The following is a 19568-nucleotide window of genomic DNA, read 5'->3' as shown; positions in this document are numbered from 1 at the left end:
TGCGCCAAGTGGTTCTAACTGTGTGTGGGCTCTACAGCCAGGCAGGGTTTGTGTTTTGAAAGACAAAACCTGGTCTTGTTGTGCGAGGTCCGGGCATGGTAATAAAAATGGAAATTAAGTGTGAATGGGTATGTTGGGAATGCAGTGGTGTTCAGACTATTACAGTGCTTTTCGTCGTCTTATTCCGTTCTGTTTCTAAATGCCAGAGCATGGCGTCGATTGCACTGTCACGATCGGCATGCTGCCTGTTGGTAGGTGGCGGAACTGTCAATGATGAGCTTTCAGGGCTTTCAGGCATAGAAGCAACACACTGGAGTAAATTGTCTGGGTAATTTCTAGTGGTTGGAGTGACGGATTCTCGGTTTAGTTTAGTGGTAGTTCGATCCTGAATCTTCCAATGAGGATCAATTCAAAATGTGCTCATCTTTTAAAAGAGTCTCGACCGGGCAAACGAACATGGCGTGCGATCTCCCTTTGGAAGTGACGCATAAATCTCACGCTCACCAGACCGACCAGCAACGGTTACAATGGCTTCAACTGACTTTTTGCTGCACGGGCGCAATTGAACAAACAAGACACTAAAATCGCGCACAAAGAAGTAGAAGAAGAAGCAGATTCTTCATTCGCACTTCACTTTCCTTAAAATCGCCGTCTTCCCGGCTAGAAATAAAAAAAACTTCATCTGGTAAAACTTTTTCAGCACTCCTTGAAAATCACAGGTCGACAATATCAATCGAGAAAATACATCGTTAAAAGCCAAAAATGATAGACCGAAATTCACATCACGAACTGCTCCAAATAAGGCCAACGTCCCGATCAAAATTTCTCTGCGACTTAAATCACACACTGGACAGATTGTTTGCTTATGACTTATTTACCGTCTGCCAAACAAAAACTTTTCTTGCTTGCTATCATCTGCAACAAACAGAAAACTTTTGCGTTACTACGTTTTCTTAAAACTGCTTTTGAAAACTCGAGTCTTAGAATCAATATAGCGGACCTTCCCGTATTCCCGTCTGTATTGTAACTTACGGGGTTGTCCGACTACTGAGCGTCACAGAGACTCCCAGAGTTCAAGGCCCTCAGGGTCGGCACGCCTTTAGTCAAGTCGCGCAGCTGGGGAATGCTTGTGATGTCCAATGTAAAACTCAAGGTGTGCGGTCGCACACTTTATTCTCTCTCTCTCTCTCTACACTTCTCTTTATTCCTCCCACTTTCTTACAGACTAATCTGACCTTTTTCTTCACTTCTTCTTCGGGGCCCCGTCGTCGATCGCAGCTCGCCGGCGATGTCCACCTTCCTGTTTCTGCTACACACTTCCGCTCCCTCCTTCTTCGTCCTGGCCTCACCACAGATGGTTACGGCTGTGGCCTTCGGTACACCGTCGAGGGTGCCCGGAATCCCCGGATAGGCACAGGTCGAGCAGATTATCCCGGTAACGGTTGTGTTCGGGGAGACTCGAGGTGGTTTGAGTCCCCGTTAGGTGTCAGCGACATGGGTGAGCCGTCGTTGGTACTGAGACGGTTATCACCAAACACAAGGGGTCCTGGTGTCCTCCAAATCAACTCCTGCACTCTAGCAACTCGGTGTTGCTCTCTTACTGGTCCAGCTGGTGATGCTGGGCACTTCTGGGCACTGATGGGCACTATTAGGCACTATTAAAAATAACTTGGCGGAACAGATGGTAGTCGATCGATCTGTTCGCTTTGGCGTCGTCCGGGGAATAGAACGATCCCGCGGACTCCCAGAATAATGGCGGTCCTAGTTCTTCCCCTTGCCTCCCCATCTTCATCCGAGCCTTCACCCCTGATCCCGATCCTTCCTGTCACGACTCCTTTCGCCTCCCCACCCACAGCTAACAGCTCCTCTGGTGGCGGGTTATGGAAGTTCGTTGGTAGCGCTGGCTGCACACTGGGATGTTGTTGGTGGACGATGAGCCGGGTCTTCGCTGGGAGAAAACCACCAGACACACAAACATTACCCAAGCATGGTATTTTTACGAATTTACTACGCGATAGTCGCGGAGACCTTCACTAGTGAAGTCCCGACGGTTACAGTATTGTAGGGGTCAAATCTTTCAAGCGACTCGATGAACCAAAAATCAGAATCCTTTAGTTACGAATCAACAGAATTTTCTCAACTTGTGCTTAACGCGTTGTGCAAATAGTAAAACCAACCAAACTTTATTAACTATATGATTCTTTTAGTAAATATTAAATTATTTTAATCTCATTTCAGGACTCAAAATATTCGATTTCTTCATGCAAAAAGTATGTTTTCAGTGGAATTTTTTACCTTTATGAAGAAGTTAGCTAGCTCACCCCAAATGCTTAGTGGCGAAAATGAAAAACAAGTGAGTATATATTTTAGGGTGGGTAATTTTTTTCGAAATTGCTCGGATCCGGCTGAAATAAAGTCCATTGTAGAGGGAATCCATAGGGACTCTCAAACCAAATTTGAGCTCATTTGGTTTAAAACTGGCTTGTCGCCCGGGGGTTAAAGTTTACATGAAAATTACTATGGAAAACGCGAGCTTTAACTTCAAACGCTCATAAAGGCTAAGCGACAAACTATAGTCCACACTTACACTAGGTAGCCGTGTCGGGGGTGGTCCAAGGAACATTTTTCCCAAAGGGTTCATGGTCATCCGTTCAACCCTGAGTTTGCGCAAAGCCGAAACATCCGGCGACACCGTAATCCTTCAAAATCTCAGTTTTAAAGGTCAACGCATGCTACGAAACTATGACAGAAGCATTGTTTGAATGAATGAAAAACGCGACGCCGAACGTCAACAAACTAAAATGGAAGCAATAAGTGAGGGGTTGTGCTCTCCCAACAAGGTGTTTTTATTTGAAAATATGGTAAAAAAAATTAATAAGCAATTTGATAAGCGGATCGGATCAAAAAGCTAAGCTCTGATGAGTCCAGTTTCAGATCAAGTGGAAGGGGTGCGACGATTCCGAAAACTCCTGGGAACCTGAGAAAAATCTCAACTGCCAGGTTTTGGAAAAAAAAAATGCGCACGAGGATGGCGAGAAGTGGGCCAGCAGCCATGGAGAGCGATCTTCGACGGACTCTTACTCAAACATGGTTCGGGCCAGAGAAAATGCTGAGAAAGCGCCACAGAAACTGTAGAGACTGCCAAGAGCGCCGAAAAGTTTGACGCTGGAGGACATAGCCCCACCTCCGGTGGTTCCAGCCAAACGCACAAAGGCCAAAAACGGAATCGAAAAGGACACGTGGTGGAGAAGTTGAAAGGAGTGACCGAAGAGGACGGCGCACGGCTGTTCCTGATTCACTGGAAGGAGTGTCGATGAGGTGGAACTGGTTCAGTCCAGGATCGTACAGAACGTGCTCCGAAGCTACAAGAGCCGTATCATCTGCAACAACGCGACCAAGAATGGCGTGCAGTAGAAGTTCAAGTAATACAATGTTAAAGATATTCATGAAACTTGAATAAAATAAGGCCAATAAGGTCTACAAAATAAATAAAAAAGCTATATTCTTTAGTATGTTTATCAAAAAGGAATAGTATCCAGGAAAGCTGATGATAACCGCTTCATTAAAGCAATCCATCCCTGTTCTGTCTTTCCCGTTGGCTCTTCCGGAGAAAATCCGCCGACGATGCCGCTGGCCCTGCCAGGCGTCGACCAACCACTTCCCTCCATAATATCCAACCGTAACTACCTCCACGTGTCCTCTCTATCCCGAAGACTCCTTTCGTGAACCCCTTGCCATCGATTCCGCTGGCCATGTGCGACGATCAACCTGTAAGACGATAATTTTGAATCATTTTTTATTTAATGCAAAAAATAAAAACAACACTCACGAACCGTTCTTTTTTGCTTCCATTTTAGTTTGTTGACGTTCCGCGTCGCGTTTTTCATTCATTCAAACCCGAGCAGGGGTAAATAACACGGGAATACAAAATTTTAGTATTACTTGGGCAAATAACAGAGACCAAAATGTGCACTTGGTTTCCCAGTAATAGATGGTAAAATACCATGAAATCATACCAAAGTCTTGTATTTGGAAGGGCACAACAATACCAAACCAAGGGCAAAATAAAACCATTTCAATACCAAGTTGAGGTCTTCTGGATTTTTGAACATTGCTTGAATACCAAAACTTGGTATTGCCATGGTTTTATTTTTAGGTACACCAACTGTTGTCAAACGAACGGGGTCGCTTTTTAGTTTGACACCCCTTTTACACGGAGTTCACACATACTACCAAACGTTTGTTTTGATAGTACGCGTGAGCGCCGTGTAAAAAGTGACAGTTCGTCACTTTTTAGTTTGACTTTGACCAACCAACGGGGTACAAACTAAAAAAGTGTCAAACGAAAAAGTGACCAACCACCGCGCCCTTGGAAAATCAGGTTTTGGTATTCCTGTGGTCTTCCACATACATGATTTTGGTTTGATTTCATGGTATTTTACCATCTATTATTGGGCAACCAAAGGCACATTTTGGTCGCTGGTATTTGCATAAGTAATACCAAAATTTGGTATTTTCATACCAATTTTAGTGCAGCAGTTGCAGTTAGTGAAAACACGGAAATGATCCATATGCAACAGCCAAATCTACTCACCTGATGATTCCATGTTGTTGTTAGTGATATTCTTCACCACATCGAATTCATTTGTCATTGATGAACGGCCTGTGCTTGAAGTTCTTGAAGATTCTGAAAAATAACATGATTGAAAAATAAGGATTGAAATTCACCAAAATTCAATAATCTGTTGATTAACTCGTTTTTCAAAGTATTTGGTTACCCGACTTAGAGAAATTTCAACGTTTGAAAAAAACTTAGTGGGTATATAAAAAAATATGAAAATGAGCTTTAACATTTTTGGGTTTCAAGTCAATAAAAAATTAATTATCTCGTGAAAATTTATAAAAAAAAATTATGAATACAAAGAGACGAGTTGTTCCTTTTAATTCCGCTATATATTTTTAATATCTTGACAGATACGTATTTCGTCTACTACTTGCAGACTTCATCAGTGTTCTGTTCTCGACTGAAGGTTCATCGCTGGGGTATCCGTATTTGTAGTTACTGTAGGTACTACCTCCTTGTTCTTCTTTGGTGCCTGTATAGGTAACAGCCCGCATAGTCATGAACTATATAACTACTTTATGACAAATAGTTACTCAACTATTTATCAAATGGTCTCTACTATTCATTAAATTGTAACCCAACTATATATGTACGATATATCAAACCATTAATTCCATTCCCAAAATAGTTTAGGTCGATTTTACTATATGAGAAATTAGTTGTTAGGCAGAAAACTATATGAGGTTTTCATACATATGTAAATATTTTTATAAACTTGGATTTTACGTCAAATAGTCATTGCCCAAAAAATTGACTATTCCCTATATAGTTTCTGAAAAACTACTTTACCGACACTACTTTGCCGACACTTTAAAAAAACCGCAAAAATGAACCCTACAATTGTTGTGATAACTACTTCGGATATAATCAAATTTGATTTTTAAGTTCTATCGATAGTTGGTGAATGTTTACCGCCATTATATGTGATGTTATTTACGTTGCTGCCGAACTGCTGCCGCCTTATCCGATTGATCTATATCTGTTGGTGGTTTTTCAGTGGTTTTGGTGACATGTTGTGTTAGAAGGGAGCAAGCTCGGGGGCAAGTATTTTTCGATAAGTCCAAGTAGTCCAAACAATTGACTCATTTTATAGTGAACAGTAATAGTCCACCATGTAGTACACATATTTTTGGTGTATGGTAAGAACAGCATGCCTACTTTTTCTGGAATAGTGAAAGTCAATTTCATGAGCCCTCGTAACATTTTTCTTCTTTTGGGGAATTTTCTGATAATCTGAGGAGAAGTGGGGGTGTTGAAGGTTCTCTATCATCCAGAGGAATCGACTGTGATCAATTTACTTGATAAAAGTTGAAATTTTTGTACCAATCGTTTAACATATAGTTGGATTATATAACAAACTGTAATTGTACTCCATACTGTTGAAATATTGTTTGAACTATTTGGACTTATAGAAATTTTTAATTCAAAATAGTATGGTGTATAGTAATTTTACTTCATGTAAGTTGACAAATTATTTGGATTATACAAACTTATCGAAAAAAATGTGGCCGCCATCAATTGTGTTCTACTATAGCATTTATAGTAGGTTTTTAGTTCTTACAGGTTCTGACTATAAAAATCTAAAATCTGTGGAATTTTGCTATATTGTTCTCAATAAAGTTGATAAATTGTTTGAACTATTTGTACATTTTTTCGTTGAGTCACGTTGTCTAAACAATCCGAACTGTTTAGTGTAAGGTTATTGTACCCCAAATAGTTCAAAAATAGTTAGAATCATTAGATTTACTTCAATAAAAACGTCATCATTTGACGATCAGTTTCGTTATGGTTTTGTATAGTGCCGTAACTATATGATAATGGTTAAGTATGTGGTAACTACATCTCTTTTAGTAGTAATATAGTTTGGACTATTCCCCCGATGGTTTTTGATTATGCGGGAGCTTAAACAGCCACGTTGAGCCGTTACCTGAATCCTTGTTGAGTAAACGTTTGTTGCCTGCCTTGAAGATTTCCAAACTTTCGGCGACAGCAAGCTTCGATGGGTTCGTGATGTGTCTTAAGATGACCGCGTCATCTTAAGAGTCATCTTAAGACACATCACGAACCCATCGAAGCTTGCTGTCGCCGAAAGTTTGGAAATCTTCAAGGCAGGCAACAAACGTTTACTCAACAAGGATTCAGGTAACGGCTCAACGTGGCTGTTTAAGCTGTTACCTATACAGGCACCAAAGAAGAACAAGGAGGTAGTACCTACAGTAACTACAAATACGGATACCCCAGCGATGAACCTTCAGTCGAGAACAGAACACTGATGAAGTCTGCAAGTAGTAGACGAAATACGTATCTGTCAAGATATTAAAAATATATAGCGGAATTAAAAGGAACAACTCGTCTCTTTGTATTCATAGTAATGCATTCTGCTAAAACGCTCAACCAAACCACAAAAAAAAATTCCAAAGTTTCAGAGGAATTTGATGAAACACTTCAATATCAAAATAATACCAAAATGTGGCATCCTGACTTAGAAAATTTTAAACAATTTCAAGTCATTTCTTTAGGGGGTATATCAAAAATGTTTAAAATCAAGTTTGAAATTTCCGGTTTTCAATGAAAGCATTTGTTTTGAGACATCATTTTAGCGCAAAATTAAATATTTTGTCAAAATTGGTCAAAATTTTCCCATAGTTTCAGAGGAATTTGATAAAATACTGTAATACCAAAATGTGGTGTTCAACCATTGACAAATTCTGCAATTTTGCAATATACCTTAAATTGGTATGATACTACATTTTGCTCTTGCATAATCCTTAAGACAAATTTTAAAGGGTCCAGAAATACCAAAATTTGGTATTGATACCAGAGAAAGGTATTATTACGCATTTCCTTTGTTATTTACGCATGCTCGGGAAAAATGCTTCTGTCATAGTTTCGTAGCATGCGTTGACCGTTAAAACTGAGATTTTGAAGGATTCCGGCGTCGCCGGATGTTTCGGCTTTGCGCAAACTCAGGGTTGAACGGATGACCATGAACCCTTTGAGAAAAATGTTCCTTGGACCACCCCCGACACGGCTACCTAGTGTAAGTGTGGACTATAGTTTGTCGCTTAGCCTGTATGAGCGTTTGAAGTTAAAGCTCGCGTTTTCCATAGTAATTTCCATGTAAACTTTAACCCCCGAGCGACAAGCCAGTGTTCAACCAAATGAGCTCAAATTTGGTATGAGAGTCCCGATGGATACCCTCTACAAGATGGACTTTATTGCAGCCGGATCCGAGCACTTTCGAAAAAAATGACCCACCCTCACGGGGTTGGGCACAAGGTTGATCTGTAGCGCATTGAATTTACTTCCGTCAATATTCCGTAAATATCGTAAATATAGGTAAATATTATTCACCTGCACGATATTCGGCACAACATTTTGTTCAGTGTGGATAATGACAGTTAAGAACTGTCACTTGTTTGTTTCCTTCGTTTACAAACTGTCACCGCTCCAATATTTTTCGAGCTTGAGGAATTTTTTTCACTTGCGGAACCGATCCTCGCAACAACCTTCCCCGCAATCCACCAGCAATCTGTGCAAGAAGCCCAGTGCGGATCTGCGCTCCGACCCAGAGTTGCCGACACGACCATCGACTGCCTCGGACTTGAGGTGAGTAATCCTCCGATCTTTTGCTTCATTTCTAATCGTTCCGCCTTCGCAGATTTCACCGGAGGTCGATCCGACGGTGCGGATTTGCGCCGGTTGTGCCGAACGCGTCAACGCGCAGCATGCCTTCCGGACGCGAGACCTGCACTGCAACAGTTACGTCGAGAACGGGCTGGAGGACAAGGAAGACGAGGATGTGTGCCGGTTCTACTTGAAGGCGGATGGCGGGGCGGCGTTGGTCGAGTTATTTCCGGGCGGCGGCGGGAGCGTGGCGTATGAGGCGCAAACGGTGCGGGATTGTTTAGGGGTTGAGATCAACCGCTGGGACACGGTGAAGGAGATTTGCGGGGATTGTGTGGGCGGTGTTAAAGAGTTGGCTACATTTCGGACGGAATTTTCGCCGACGGCCGGCACGGTGAAGCTGGAGGACGTGATGGATTCGTCGGATTCGTACAGAATTGGCAGCGAGAATGGGGAAGGGGGTAAGGGTTTTGAGTCGGACAGTTCGATGGCGGATAACGGAGAGAAGCGTGGGGAAAAGCAGAAGGTCACGGCACGGTCGCTTTGAGGAATATTCGTTCGATCTTCGGTTGGTCTTGTCGGACGGGAGTTCGTTGTGGGATTGAGTTCAGTGCAGAAGATTGTCGCGTGAAGCTGAAGATTGACGCGAAGGGAATGTTGGCCACCGGGGATCAATCGACAACCACAACCACATGCACGAGCTGAACAAGCTGATGAAGTGTCCGGAGCGGAAGGGGATGGTTCAGTTTGACGGTAAGGAGCAACCGTTTTGGCTGCTGTACGGCGAACGCCAGCGAAGTCGGAAATTGACCACGCGTTGAGGCTACGCGGCATTCGAGATTGTTCGCTGGAGGCAATTCGTACGTATCAGCGGAGGACGTCGTAAGTTGCGATTGAAAAGAGTGCCGATCAGGATGGTTACGTGAGTAACGGGACTCAAACGTCCAAGTCAAATTGTTTGAACGGAGTGGAGGATGGAGTTCAAGTGAAGGTCAATAATGTGGATATTTACAAAATCCTCCAGCAGAAGGATCCCGCGTGCAACTTTAAGGTGCTTCTGCACATGGTCAGACAAATGACAAATTCGGCAAATAATTTGCAACCGTACGCAACGCAACGCGTTGTCTCATGATTATTGTTTTTTTTCATCATATTTAACAATACAAAAAAAATAAATAAAAAGAAAATCCAAGAAACTTTTTTTTAATCGTCGGCGACTTTCCCTTGGATAGTGTAAACGCGTCCCGGACGAGTTTGGCACTGTCTCCGATGAACATCTGCACCAGCTGCGGGCCGGCCAGCTTCAGGAAGGTCAACATTGTTTGCGCCACACATGTACCAGCCGAAAGCGTGCAGCACTCCCTTTGGATGAATTCCCAGGTTCTTGAACATGTCCTTGTGCGTCATCGGCAGCACGACGGCTTCAATCAGTTCCTGAATTTGCTTGTCCAACCCGCCAATGTCCGAGTACTGCTCGGTGGGCCATTCGTGTTGAGTGTAGAATATAAGTGCAATTTGCCTAACCCTAATTCACCGTGCACCGGAACTGCCACACCTTACACTCCAAAACCTTGTCTCACACAAACGTCAGAATAAACATTCCAATCCGAACTACCAAACAGCAACCACGCGTTTTATTGCTACTGCTAAGAGGTTACGGGCCCCAGCCATAACCTAGAAAGTTCGGGAAAAAGTTCGTGCGAAAAGTTTGGCGGAAAGTCGTGCGCGATGGGCGAAAAAGTTGAAACCGTCCGGATTCGGCAGTTCGATGGCAGCAACTTCAGCAACTGGAGTTACCGGGTCCTCCGGTACTTGAAGACGTTGGGACTGAGGCACTGCATCGAGAAGGCGGCCGAGGAGGAGGACTTCTGGAACGTTCCGGAAGGGGACGCGCAAGCGGCAGCCAAGGAAGTTTTGAAGGCACGGCGGATGAAGGAGGACGACCGGTGCGCGAACGCGCTCGTCGAGTTGGTCGCGGACAGCCACCTTGAGCACGTCAAGGGAAAGGAGAGCCCGAAGGAAATTTGGGACGGGCTGTGCGCAGTTTTCGAGCGGAAAAGCACCACGAACCGGTACCTGCTGAAAAAGCAGCTCCTGACGATGAAGTTCGACGAGAAGGAACCCCTGCAGGACCACTTTTTGAAATTCGACAAGCTGGTCCGGGAGCTGAAGGGTGCTGGTGCGAAAATGGATGAGGAGGACACGATCTGCCATCTGATGCTGACGATGCCGGATTCCTACGACACCGTCACGACGGTCATGAGCGTCATGTCGGACCAACTGACGATGGACGTCGTCCGGCGGAACTATCTGGATTTCGAGGCCAAGCAGAAGGGGAAGCGTGCAGAACAACAAACGGAAGACGCTGCTTTTGTGGGCCATTCGAAGCCGAAGTTCAAGTGTTTTTCCTGCGGCGGTGTCGGGCACAAGAAGAACCAGTGTCCGAAGCGGAACGACAAGAAGCCGGAACAGCGGAGGAAGCCGGAGCACAAGGCGAACCTGGGATCCAATCCCGTGTCGTTCGTGGCGGACGTGCAAGAAGTCGCGGCCGTGAGCTCGCGAGAAGATTCTCGATGGTATTTGGACAGCGGAGCTTCCGAGCATATGTCGAACGACAAGGAGATGTTCGAGAGCTTGCAGGAGTTGGAGGATCCGGTGGTGATACAAACTGCGAAGGCCGGAATCAACTTGCTGGCTCGGCACAAGGGCAGGGTGAATGTCCAATCCACGGTTGGCGGCGAAATGATCGAGATCGCGATAGAGGATGTGCTGTTTATCCCGGAGCTCACCCTCAACCTGTTGTCGCTGCGACGCCTCGAAAACAGCGGCAAGAAAGTGATCTTCTACGAAGGAAAAATCTTCGTCGAGCGAGACGGGGACGTCGTTGCCACCGGAAGACATTTCGGCAAGCTGTACGCCATGGATTTCCGGCGCCGGGAATCCGACGGACAAGCGCTGGTGTCTGGCCGGGTGTGCCGGAAGTTGGAGCTGTGGCATCACAGATTCGGCCACTTGGGGAACGAGAATCTACAGAAGCTCGTACGGAAGCAGATGGTTGACGGCATGGACATCGCGGAGATTGAGAACGGTGCCGAGAAGGTGATCTGCGAGTGCTGTATCTCCGGGAAGCAGACACGAGAACCGTTCCGGAAGCTGGCGGAGAAGCGCGCTCGGCGTCCACTAGAAGTTGTGCACAGCGACGTCTGTGGCCCCGTCACACCCGTGACGTGGGACGGCAATGCGTATTTCGTAAGTTTCACTGACGATTTTACGCATCTGGCCGTTGTTTACCTGCTCAAGACCAAGGACGAAGTGCTGGAGAAGTTCGTCGAGTACGAAGCGATGGCCACGGCGTACTTCGGCAAGCGGATTTCACGACTCCGGTGTGACAACGGCGGAGAGTACACTGGCCATGCGATGCGGAGATTCTGCAAGTCGAAGGGGATCCAGTTGGAGACGACGGTTCCGTACACGCCGGAACAAAACGGATCGAGCGAGCGGCTCAACCGGACCGTCGTGGAGAAGGTGCGGGCAATGCTCGCGGCCAGCGGACTTCCGAGGAATCTGTGGGGCGAAGCTGTTTACACGGCGATCTACGTGCTGAACAGGAGTCCCAGCGTAGCGGTTGAAGGTGACGTCACTCCTTACGAGGCGTGGCACGGCAAGAAACCGGACGTGTCGATCCTGCGGGTTTTCGGCAGCGACTGCTACGCGCACGTGCCGAAGCAACGGCGCAAGAAGCTGGATTCGAAGACGGAGAAAGTGAAGTTCATGGGGTACGGGCCGACTGGATATCGAGTGTGGAACGGCCAGAAGATCTTCACTGCGCGAGATGTTGTGTTCAACGAGCTAGTGTTCACAAAAGAAAAAGAAGAAAACAGTGCAAGTGAAGAGCGGGTCGTTGTGGAGAAAAGTGTCGTTCGCCAGGTGGAACCAGTGCAGCAAGTCGAACCGGCGCGGCCGGTGGAACCAGCGCTGCCAGAAGATTCGGAGGCGGAGTCTGAGTACAACACTGGTGAAGAAAGTGCCGAAGAAGACGAAGTGGTTCCTGTCCCGGTACTGACGCCTGCTGGACCAAGTCCGCAACGTGACACTGAAGGGAGAGAAAAGCGTACGATTGTGCCCCCGGCATGGCATGCCGACTTCGACATGACCGTGTTTGCGCTGTGTGCTGAAGAGTACGTCGACGAGATTCCTTCGAGCGTCGGTGAGTTGCGGAAGCGACAGGATTGGCCGAAGTGGGAGCAAGCCATTCAGGAAGAGCTCACTTCACTGGCGAAGAACGACACGTGGCGCTTGGTGGCGCCCCCTGACGGAGCGAGGATCGTCGACAACAAATGGGTGTTCAAATTCAAGAAAAACGGTGACGGAACTGTGGAGAGGTACAAAGCAAGGCTCGTGGCACGTGGGTTCACTCAGCGGGCGGGCTTCGATTTCTCCGAAACGTACTCACCGGTGGCGAAGATGGCGACGTTGCGGATACTCTTGGCCCTGGCGAATCACGAAGGCTGGCATCTCCACCAAATGGATGTCAAGTGCGCTTTCCTGAACGGTTCGCAGGACGAGTACATCTACATGTGCCAGCCGCCTGGCTTTGAGAGGGGGAAGGACCTTGTTTGCAAGCTGAACAGATCAATCTATGGCTTGAAGCAATCCTCCAGGAACTGGAACCGACGATTCGACGATTACGTGACGAAGTTGGGGTTCAAGCGGAGCCAACACGATTTGTGCTTGTACCACTGGAAGGCGGATGGTGTCGTCACGTACATGCTGATCTACGTGGATGACATTTTGATCGCCGGGAACGACCTGAAGGCGATCCGGGCCCTGAAGGGTAAGCTGTCCACGGAGTTCGAGATGAAGGATATGGAGGAGGCCAAGATCTTTCTCGGACTGCGGATCGATCGTGACAGGAAGGCGGGATCGATGACCATCGATCAGAAGGCGTACACGCTGGGAGTTCTCAAGCGATTCGGCATGGAAAACTGCAAGTCTTCTCCAGTGCCGATGCAACCGCGCTTGAACCTCGAGAGAGGTGATCCGAAGGAACTCACCGACAAGCTGTACAAGGAACTGGTCGGTTGCTTGATGTACTTGACCGTGACGTCTCGACCGGATATCTGCCCGGCGGTCAACTACTTCGCCAGTTTCCAAAGCAGTGCAACCGAGGAGCACTGGGTTCACTTGAAGCGCGTACTGCGGTACCTTCAAGGTACGCTGGACTACAAGCTGGTCTACCAGCGAACGGATTCGGCGGTCGGAGTCGAAGCTTTTGCGGACGCTGATTGGGGGAACGACCCCACCGACAGGAAGTCCGTGTCCGGGTTCGTGCTCAAGCTACACGGCCAAACCGTGAACTGGTCGACGCGCAAGCAAACTTCTGTGGCGTTGTCGTCGACGGAAGCCGAGCTGATGTCACTTTGCCAAGCAAGCTGCGAGGTGATGTGGATGCTGAACCTGCTGGCGTCCATCGAACACGAGGTGCCCCATCTGGTCACCGTATACGAGGACAATCAGCCATGCATCTCTGTCACAGCTGATCCACGCAAGCTGAAGAGGATGAAGCACATCGACGTCCAGTATCGGTTCGTGAAGGAGCTGATCGACAACGGTAAGCTGCGTCTGCAGTACTTATCAACGGAGGAGCAAGTCGCCGATCTCATGACAAAGGGATTAGCGGCACCACGATTCAAGAAGCTGAGGGAGATGCTAGGAATAGCAAATTGAGGCGGGATGTTGAGTGTAGAATATAAGTGCAATTTGCCTAACCCTAATTCACCGTGCACCGGAACTGCCACACCTTACACTCCAAAACCTTGTCTCACACAAACGTCAGAATAAACATTCCAATCCGAACTACCAAACAGCAACCACGCGTTTTATTACTACTGCTAAGAATTCGTCCGCCTCCATCGCCTTGACGCGCGCGTCGTACTCTGCTGGAAGTGTCTCTGAGGTACGACGTACGAGTCCTTGTTCACTCTCACCTAATTGCCCGGCTTGAGCTTCTCCGGAACGACCAGGCCAATCACGAGCAAAAAGTACGTCTGCCGTGTCGTAGTCTTGATGAGGGTGCGCTTGTCCGTCCGCTGGTAGTCCAACACCACCACCGCGGTCGATCGGTTCCTACTGATCTTGGTCTCCCGTCCCGATTGCTCCTCGGAATTCAACATAGCGTGCCTTGCCCAAAGAACGTGGCAAAATTCAAGGGATTTTTGTTTTGTTTGTAAACAATCAGCAGTGCGCGCGTTTGCGATGACAGCTGTAAAAACACTGAAATAAAATTTATAGCGAAATCGTGAATACACGTAAATATGGATGCACATACGGATCAACTTATGAAATAAATGCAATATATTTGGAGTGACCACCTCATGCCCACCCTAATATATTTATTAAGTACAAATGAAACGTCACATAAACATTCATGTTAAATATCTTTTCTTTTTCCAGTCTGCTGCCGAAGAGGAGTTATCATTACTGTGTTTGAAGTTGACATCGCAGTTTTTGTTCCATTCCGGATATCGGACAAAAAAAACTGTACGTGGTGCTGCTATTGATTGGTAAGTTTTATTCTTCAAATCATCCATTTGCAATATCGAAACCCAGTGAAATAACTTCAATGGGAGAAGATTCAAAAGAACTTTCTTGGATACATTCAAAAAATCAATAAAGGTCTGAAACTTTACACACATGTTCGAGGACCATAATTGATGTTTAATTTATTTTTAGGTATGAAATTCTTTGCCATCATCTGCAAACATCCCCACATGCCAGACAGTGGTTCGCCACCGAGATACTTCTATCTCCATCTACCCGCCTTAGTGAATACCTATTAGCAGCACCGTCTCCTGAAATACGTACGGTTTTCGCTAAGGTGATAGTGTTTTTCTGTCACTGTGCTGCCAATGACGAGCCTTTACCTGATTTGGAGGGCAGTAACTTATGTGAACAGGTGCTCATTGCAGTGCTTTCGTTATTGAATAATGATGTAGCAGACTTTGGAAAGCATTTGCCTCAATATTTTAACTTATTTAGTCTATATGCGGGTCTTGGAATTTGCGAGAAACAACAGCTTATAAAGGTTTGTAGAAACTGGTAAACTACGCTGCGCATCAAAAACAGAAAAAAAAATATCCATGTGCAATAGGGTGGTCCAAATCTATACCTGCTTACCCCTGAAACAAAAGAATGATCCATTACTAGGCTAAACTCCGAATTTCAGCTCGATCTGACCACGTGAACTTATCCACCCTTGAAGTTTAAACACAAACTGTTTCAGATGACCCTTTTAAACAACCAATATTAAGAGCAATTCTCTACGAAATCGGTATTTTTTTTAATTTTAATTTTTGTATTTGTTAATCCGGCTGAAACTTTGTTGGTGCCTTCGGTATGCCCAAAGAAGCCATTTTGCATTATTAGTTTGTCCATATAATTTTCCATACAAATTTGGCAGCTGTCGTCCATTCAAAAATGATGTATGAAAATTCAAAAATCTGTATATTTTGAAGGATTTTTTTGATCGATTTGGTGTCTTGGGCAAAGTTGTAGGTTTGGATAAGGACTACACTGAAAAAGATTATACACGATAAAAAAAATGGTGATTTTTAATTTAACTTTTTGTCCCTAAAACTTGATTTGCAAAAAAATACCGGCTCCGTGGCTTAATGGTTGCGGCTTCAGCCTCGAAAGCAGAAGGTTTAGGGATCAAATCCCGGTCGGTTTCCTTGAAATTTGGAATCAGGAATTGAACTTTGAATATGAATAAAAAATCTTTAAGAATCAGGTGGGATTCGTGCTTACACCCTTTGGATTGATGGTCTGAGACGCTAACTAGTCGGCCATCATGAAGTTAATGCTCTAAAACTGAATTGATCCGTAGTCGAGGCTCGAACATAGTCCATGATTGAAGAAAGACGTCTAAAATTTTCGCTGCTGCTTTTCTTTGAATTGTTGTTCCAAAAAATTAAAAGTGGTTCCGGAACTAATCAGTGTAGTGGTGAATGATGTTGTTCGTGGTGGAAATGTTCAAGCAGTGGTTTCAGCGGAGGATTTTGAGCAGGACGGTTCAAACAAGGCCGTGTCTCGTTCCGGGTCGGTCGCGGAACAGGTATGGAACGCGAAGGCCTTCGAAACTTTCCCGATGACCAGGGTGGATGTTTGTTCGACCTGGGAATGAACAAGTCTTTGAGAACTGACCCAAATTGGAAAGTTGGCGAGCGCAGAGAGCGAAGCGGTCGTCGTTCTCCTCGTAGATGGACTCATCGAGGTCAAAACCCTGCGAACGAAGCGGAAACCGGAGCCATGGCGCACGGTTTAGTTCGTCGGAACCCGTTAAGGTGGAACGCAGTTGCAGCGGGGAGGTTTCGTTGCCGCAGTTTCCACGAAAGGAGGGAAAGGAAGACGACAGAGCAGATTACGAGTGGGGCGTCGGCAAGCTGATGCAGCTCAAGCGGGAACAGGCCTTTTTCGATGTATTGCGGGCATGCGAGACCGTTGAAGAGAAGCTGATTTTGAAAATGTTATCAACTTGTGAGCTCGTTCTTTTTATAAGACAACCATACTTTCATGTATTCTGACATACACACACATCAATGAAGACAAACCACGCCAATCTTACTATATACGCGGTAGGGTGTTTCCTCGGTCGTTCACTGTGAGTTGTCGATTGCCTGCTTCTCTAATGAAGGTTCGACTGGAGGGGCATACTTATTAATTTCTCGTCGCTCCATACCCTCAGTGACGTGATGGGAGCAAGGGCGTCTATGCGAAGTGTCCCTACACCCGCTACAAATTTCCGGCGCTTGGGGAGGGATGCGGGAAACCATTTTGATCTATACGCCGGTATTTGTAGCATTAAAATTCGTGCAAAAAAAAAACTTATGCACGTGGGTGTACAGATTATGGAGTAAAAGATGATCGAATTGTTCACCTAGCGCTCACATGTGTTTCGGGACCAAGTTGCCTGCGGGTATGGGGATCATACATACATACATACATACCAGGCCCGTATCCAGGATTCTTCAATGGGGGGTGTTTTCCCCCATAAGGCGTTAGGGGTGTATGTGTGTTATAGGAAGGGCGTATACAGTCAACAAATGCGTACCAAACAAAAACGTGAAATTTGCTTTATATATTGTAGCAGTAATGCTAAAAAAAATATCTAAACATCAATAAGTTCATGAAAATATTGTTATTCTTGCATATATTATTGATGTGATATATGTGATAGAAAATATGGAAATAACGTTATTGAATCCTTGATAGTTTAGATTGTTTTGTTTTCAATTAATTTTTTTCTCGTCAGTAATTTGTTGTGCCCTTTAATTTTTCGGGAAAATTTTAAAAGAGGGCATTTTTTTAATCTATACACAGCTTAAGCCAGATTGGTAACGAACTCGAGCATCAATCAATTCAAAATGGAAATTAACTCGTATTATCTATGCGTTTTGGTTTTCCCCGTTTTTTTTATTTTTCAAGCATATCAGCTTATAGTTTGTGTTTTAAGGAACAAGTATGCCCAAGACATCAGCGAGATTTGCTTTGGCACAAATAATAATCCCTTAGTTTGATTTTAGTTTGAAAAAAAAATAAGGCGGTGTAGACGTATCTCTTCGATGTTTTCAGCAAAGTTGTTCTTTAAAACCCAAACTATAAGCTCATCAAGTTTTTGGGAAATCAAAATCAACAAAAAGTTTTCGTACCAAACTTACCAGATTTCTAGCTTTCTTTGAAAGAACACAAACATCAAAGCTGAGCAATTCTCTGAGATTTCGGTCATTCGATTTTTTTTGTATTTTTTAATCCGGCTGAAACTTTTTTGGTGCCTTCGGTATGCCCAAAGAAGCCATTTTGCATCATTAGTTTGTCCATATAATTTTCCATACAAATTTGGCAGCTGTCCATACAAAAATGATATGTGAAAATTCAAAAATCTGTATCTATTGAAGGAATTTTTTGATCGATTTGGTGTCTTCGGCAAAGTTGTAGGTATGGATATGGACTATACTGAAAAAAAATTATACACAGTAAAAAATTTTTTGGTGATTTTTAATTTAACTTTTTGTCACTAAAACTTGATTTGCTAAAAAACACTATTTTTAATATTTTTTATTTTTTGATATGTTTTAGAGGGCATAAAATGCCAACTTTTCAGAAATTTCCAGAATGGGCAAAAAATCTTTGACCGAGTTATGATTTTTTGAATCAATAGTAATTTTTTCAAAAAATCGAAATATTGGTCGCAAAAATTTTTCAACTTCATTTTTCGATGTAAAATCGAATTTGCAATCAATAAGTACTTTAGTGAATTTTCGATAAAGTGCACCGTTTTCAAGTTATAGCCATTTTTAGGTAACTTTTTTGAAAATAGTCGCAGTTTTTCATTTTTTATAATTAGTGCCCATGTTTGCCCAACTTTGAAAAAAATATTTTTGAAAAGCTGAGAAAATTCTCTATATTTTGCTTTTTTGAATTTTGTTAATACGACCCATAGTTGCTGAGATATTGCTATGCAAAGGTTAAAAAACAGGAAAATTGATGTTTTCTAAGTCTCACCCAAACAACCCACCATTTTCTAATGTCGATATCTCAGCAACTATAGGTCCGATTTACAATGTTAAAATATGAAACATTCGTGAAATTTTCCGATCTTTTTGAAAAAAATACTTTCAAAAATTTAAAATCAAGAATAACATTTCAAATGGGCGTAATATTGAATGTTTGGCCCGTTTGAAATGTTATTCTTGATTTTAAATTTTTGAAAGTATTTTTTTTCAAAAAGATCGGAAAATTTCACGAATGTTTCATATTTTAACATTGTAAATCGGACCTATAGTTGCTGAGATATCGACATTAGAAAATGGTGGGTTGTTTGGGTGAGACTTAGAAAACATCAATTTTCCTGTTTTTTAACCTTTGCATAGCAATATCTCAGCAACTATGGGTCGTATTAACAAAATTCAAAAAAGCAAAATATAGAGAATTTTCTCAGCTTTCCAAAAATATTTTTTTCAAAGTTGGGCAAACATGGGCACTAATTTTAAAAAATGAAAAACTGCGACTATTTTCATAAAAGTTACCTAAAAATGGCTATAACTTGAAAACGGTGCACTTTATCAAAAATTCACTAAAGTACTTTTTGATTGCAGATTCGATTTTACATCGAAAAATGAAGTTGAAAAATTTTTGCGACCAATATTTCGATTTTTTGAAAAAATCTCTATTGATTAAAAAAATCATAACTCGGTCAAAGATTTTTTGCCCATTCTGGAAATTTCTGAAAAGTTGGCATTTTATGCCCTCTAAAACATAT

General features: G+C 44.0%; 1 protein-coding gene across 7 annotated transcripts in view; it reads left to right on the top strand.

Annotated features, from left to right (window-relative positions):
* The window catches only part of LOC120424064 (probable ubiquitin carboxyl-terminal hydrolase FAF), a 406051-nt gene that overhangs the window by 269209 nt on the left and 117274 nt on the right, over positions 1–19568 (top strand). For all 7 annotated transcript variants that reach the window (XM_039588085.2, XM_039588080.2, XM_039588081.2 and 4 more), the window contains 3 exons: positions 2239–2353; positions 14705–14814; positions 14984–15335. In XM_039588085.2, coding sequence (XP_039444019.1) covers positions 2239–2353; positions 14705–14814; positions 14984–15335 — 577 coding nt within the window. The remainder of the gene's footprint in view (positions 1–2238; positions 2354–14704; positions 14815–14983; positions 15336–19568) is intronic.

This window comes from Culex pipiens, chromosome 2 (genome assembly GCF_016801865.2).
Source record: "Culex pipiens pallens isolate TS chromosome 2, TS_CPP_V2, whole genome shotgun sequence".
NCBI classification, from domain to species: Eukaryota; Metazoa; Arthropoda; class Insecta; order Diptera; family Culicidae; genus Culex; species Culex pipiens.
The sequence above is the reverse complement of the archived record's forward strand: the minus strand, read 5'-3'. Positions and strand labels throughout refer to the sequence as shown.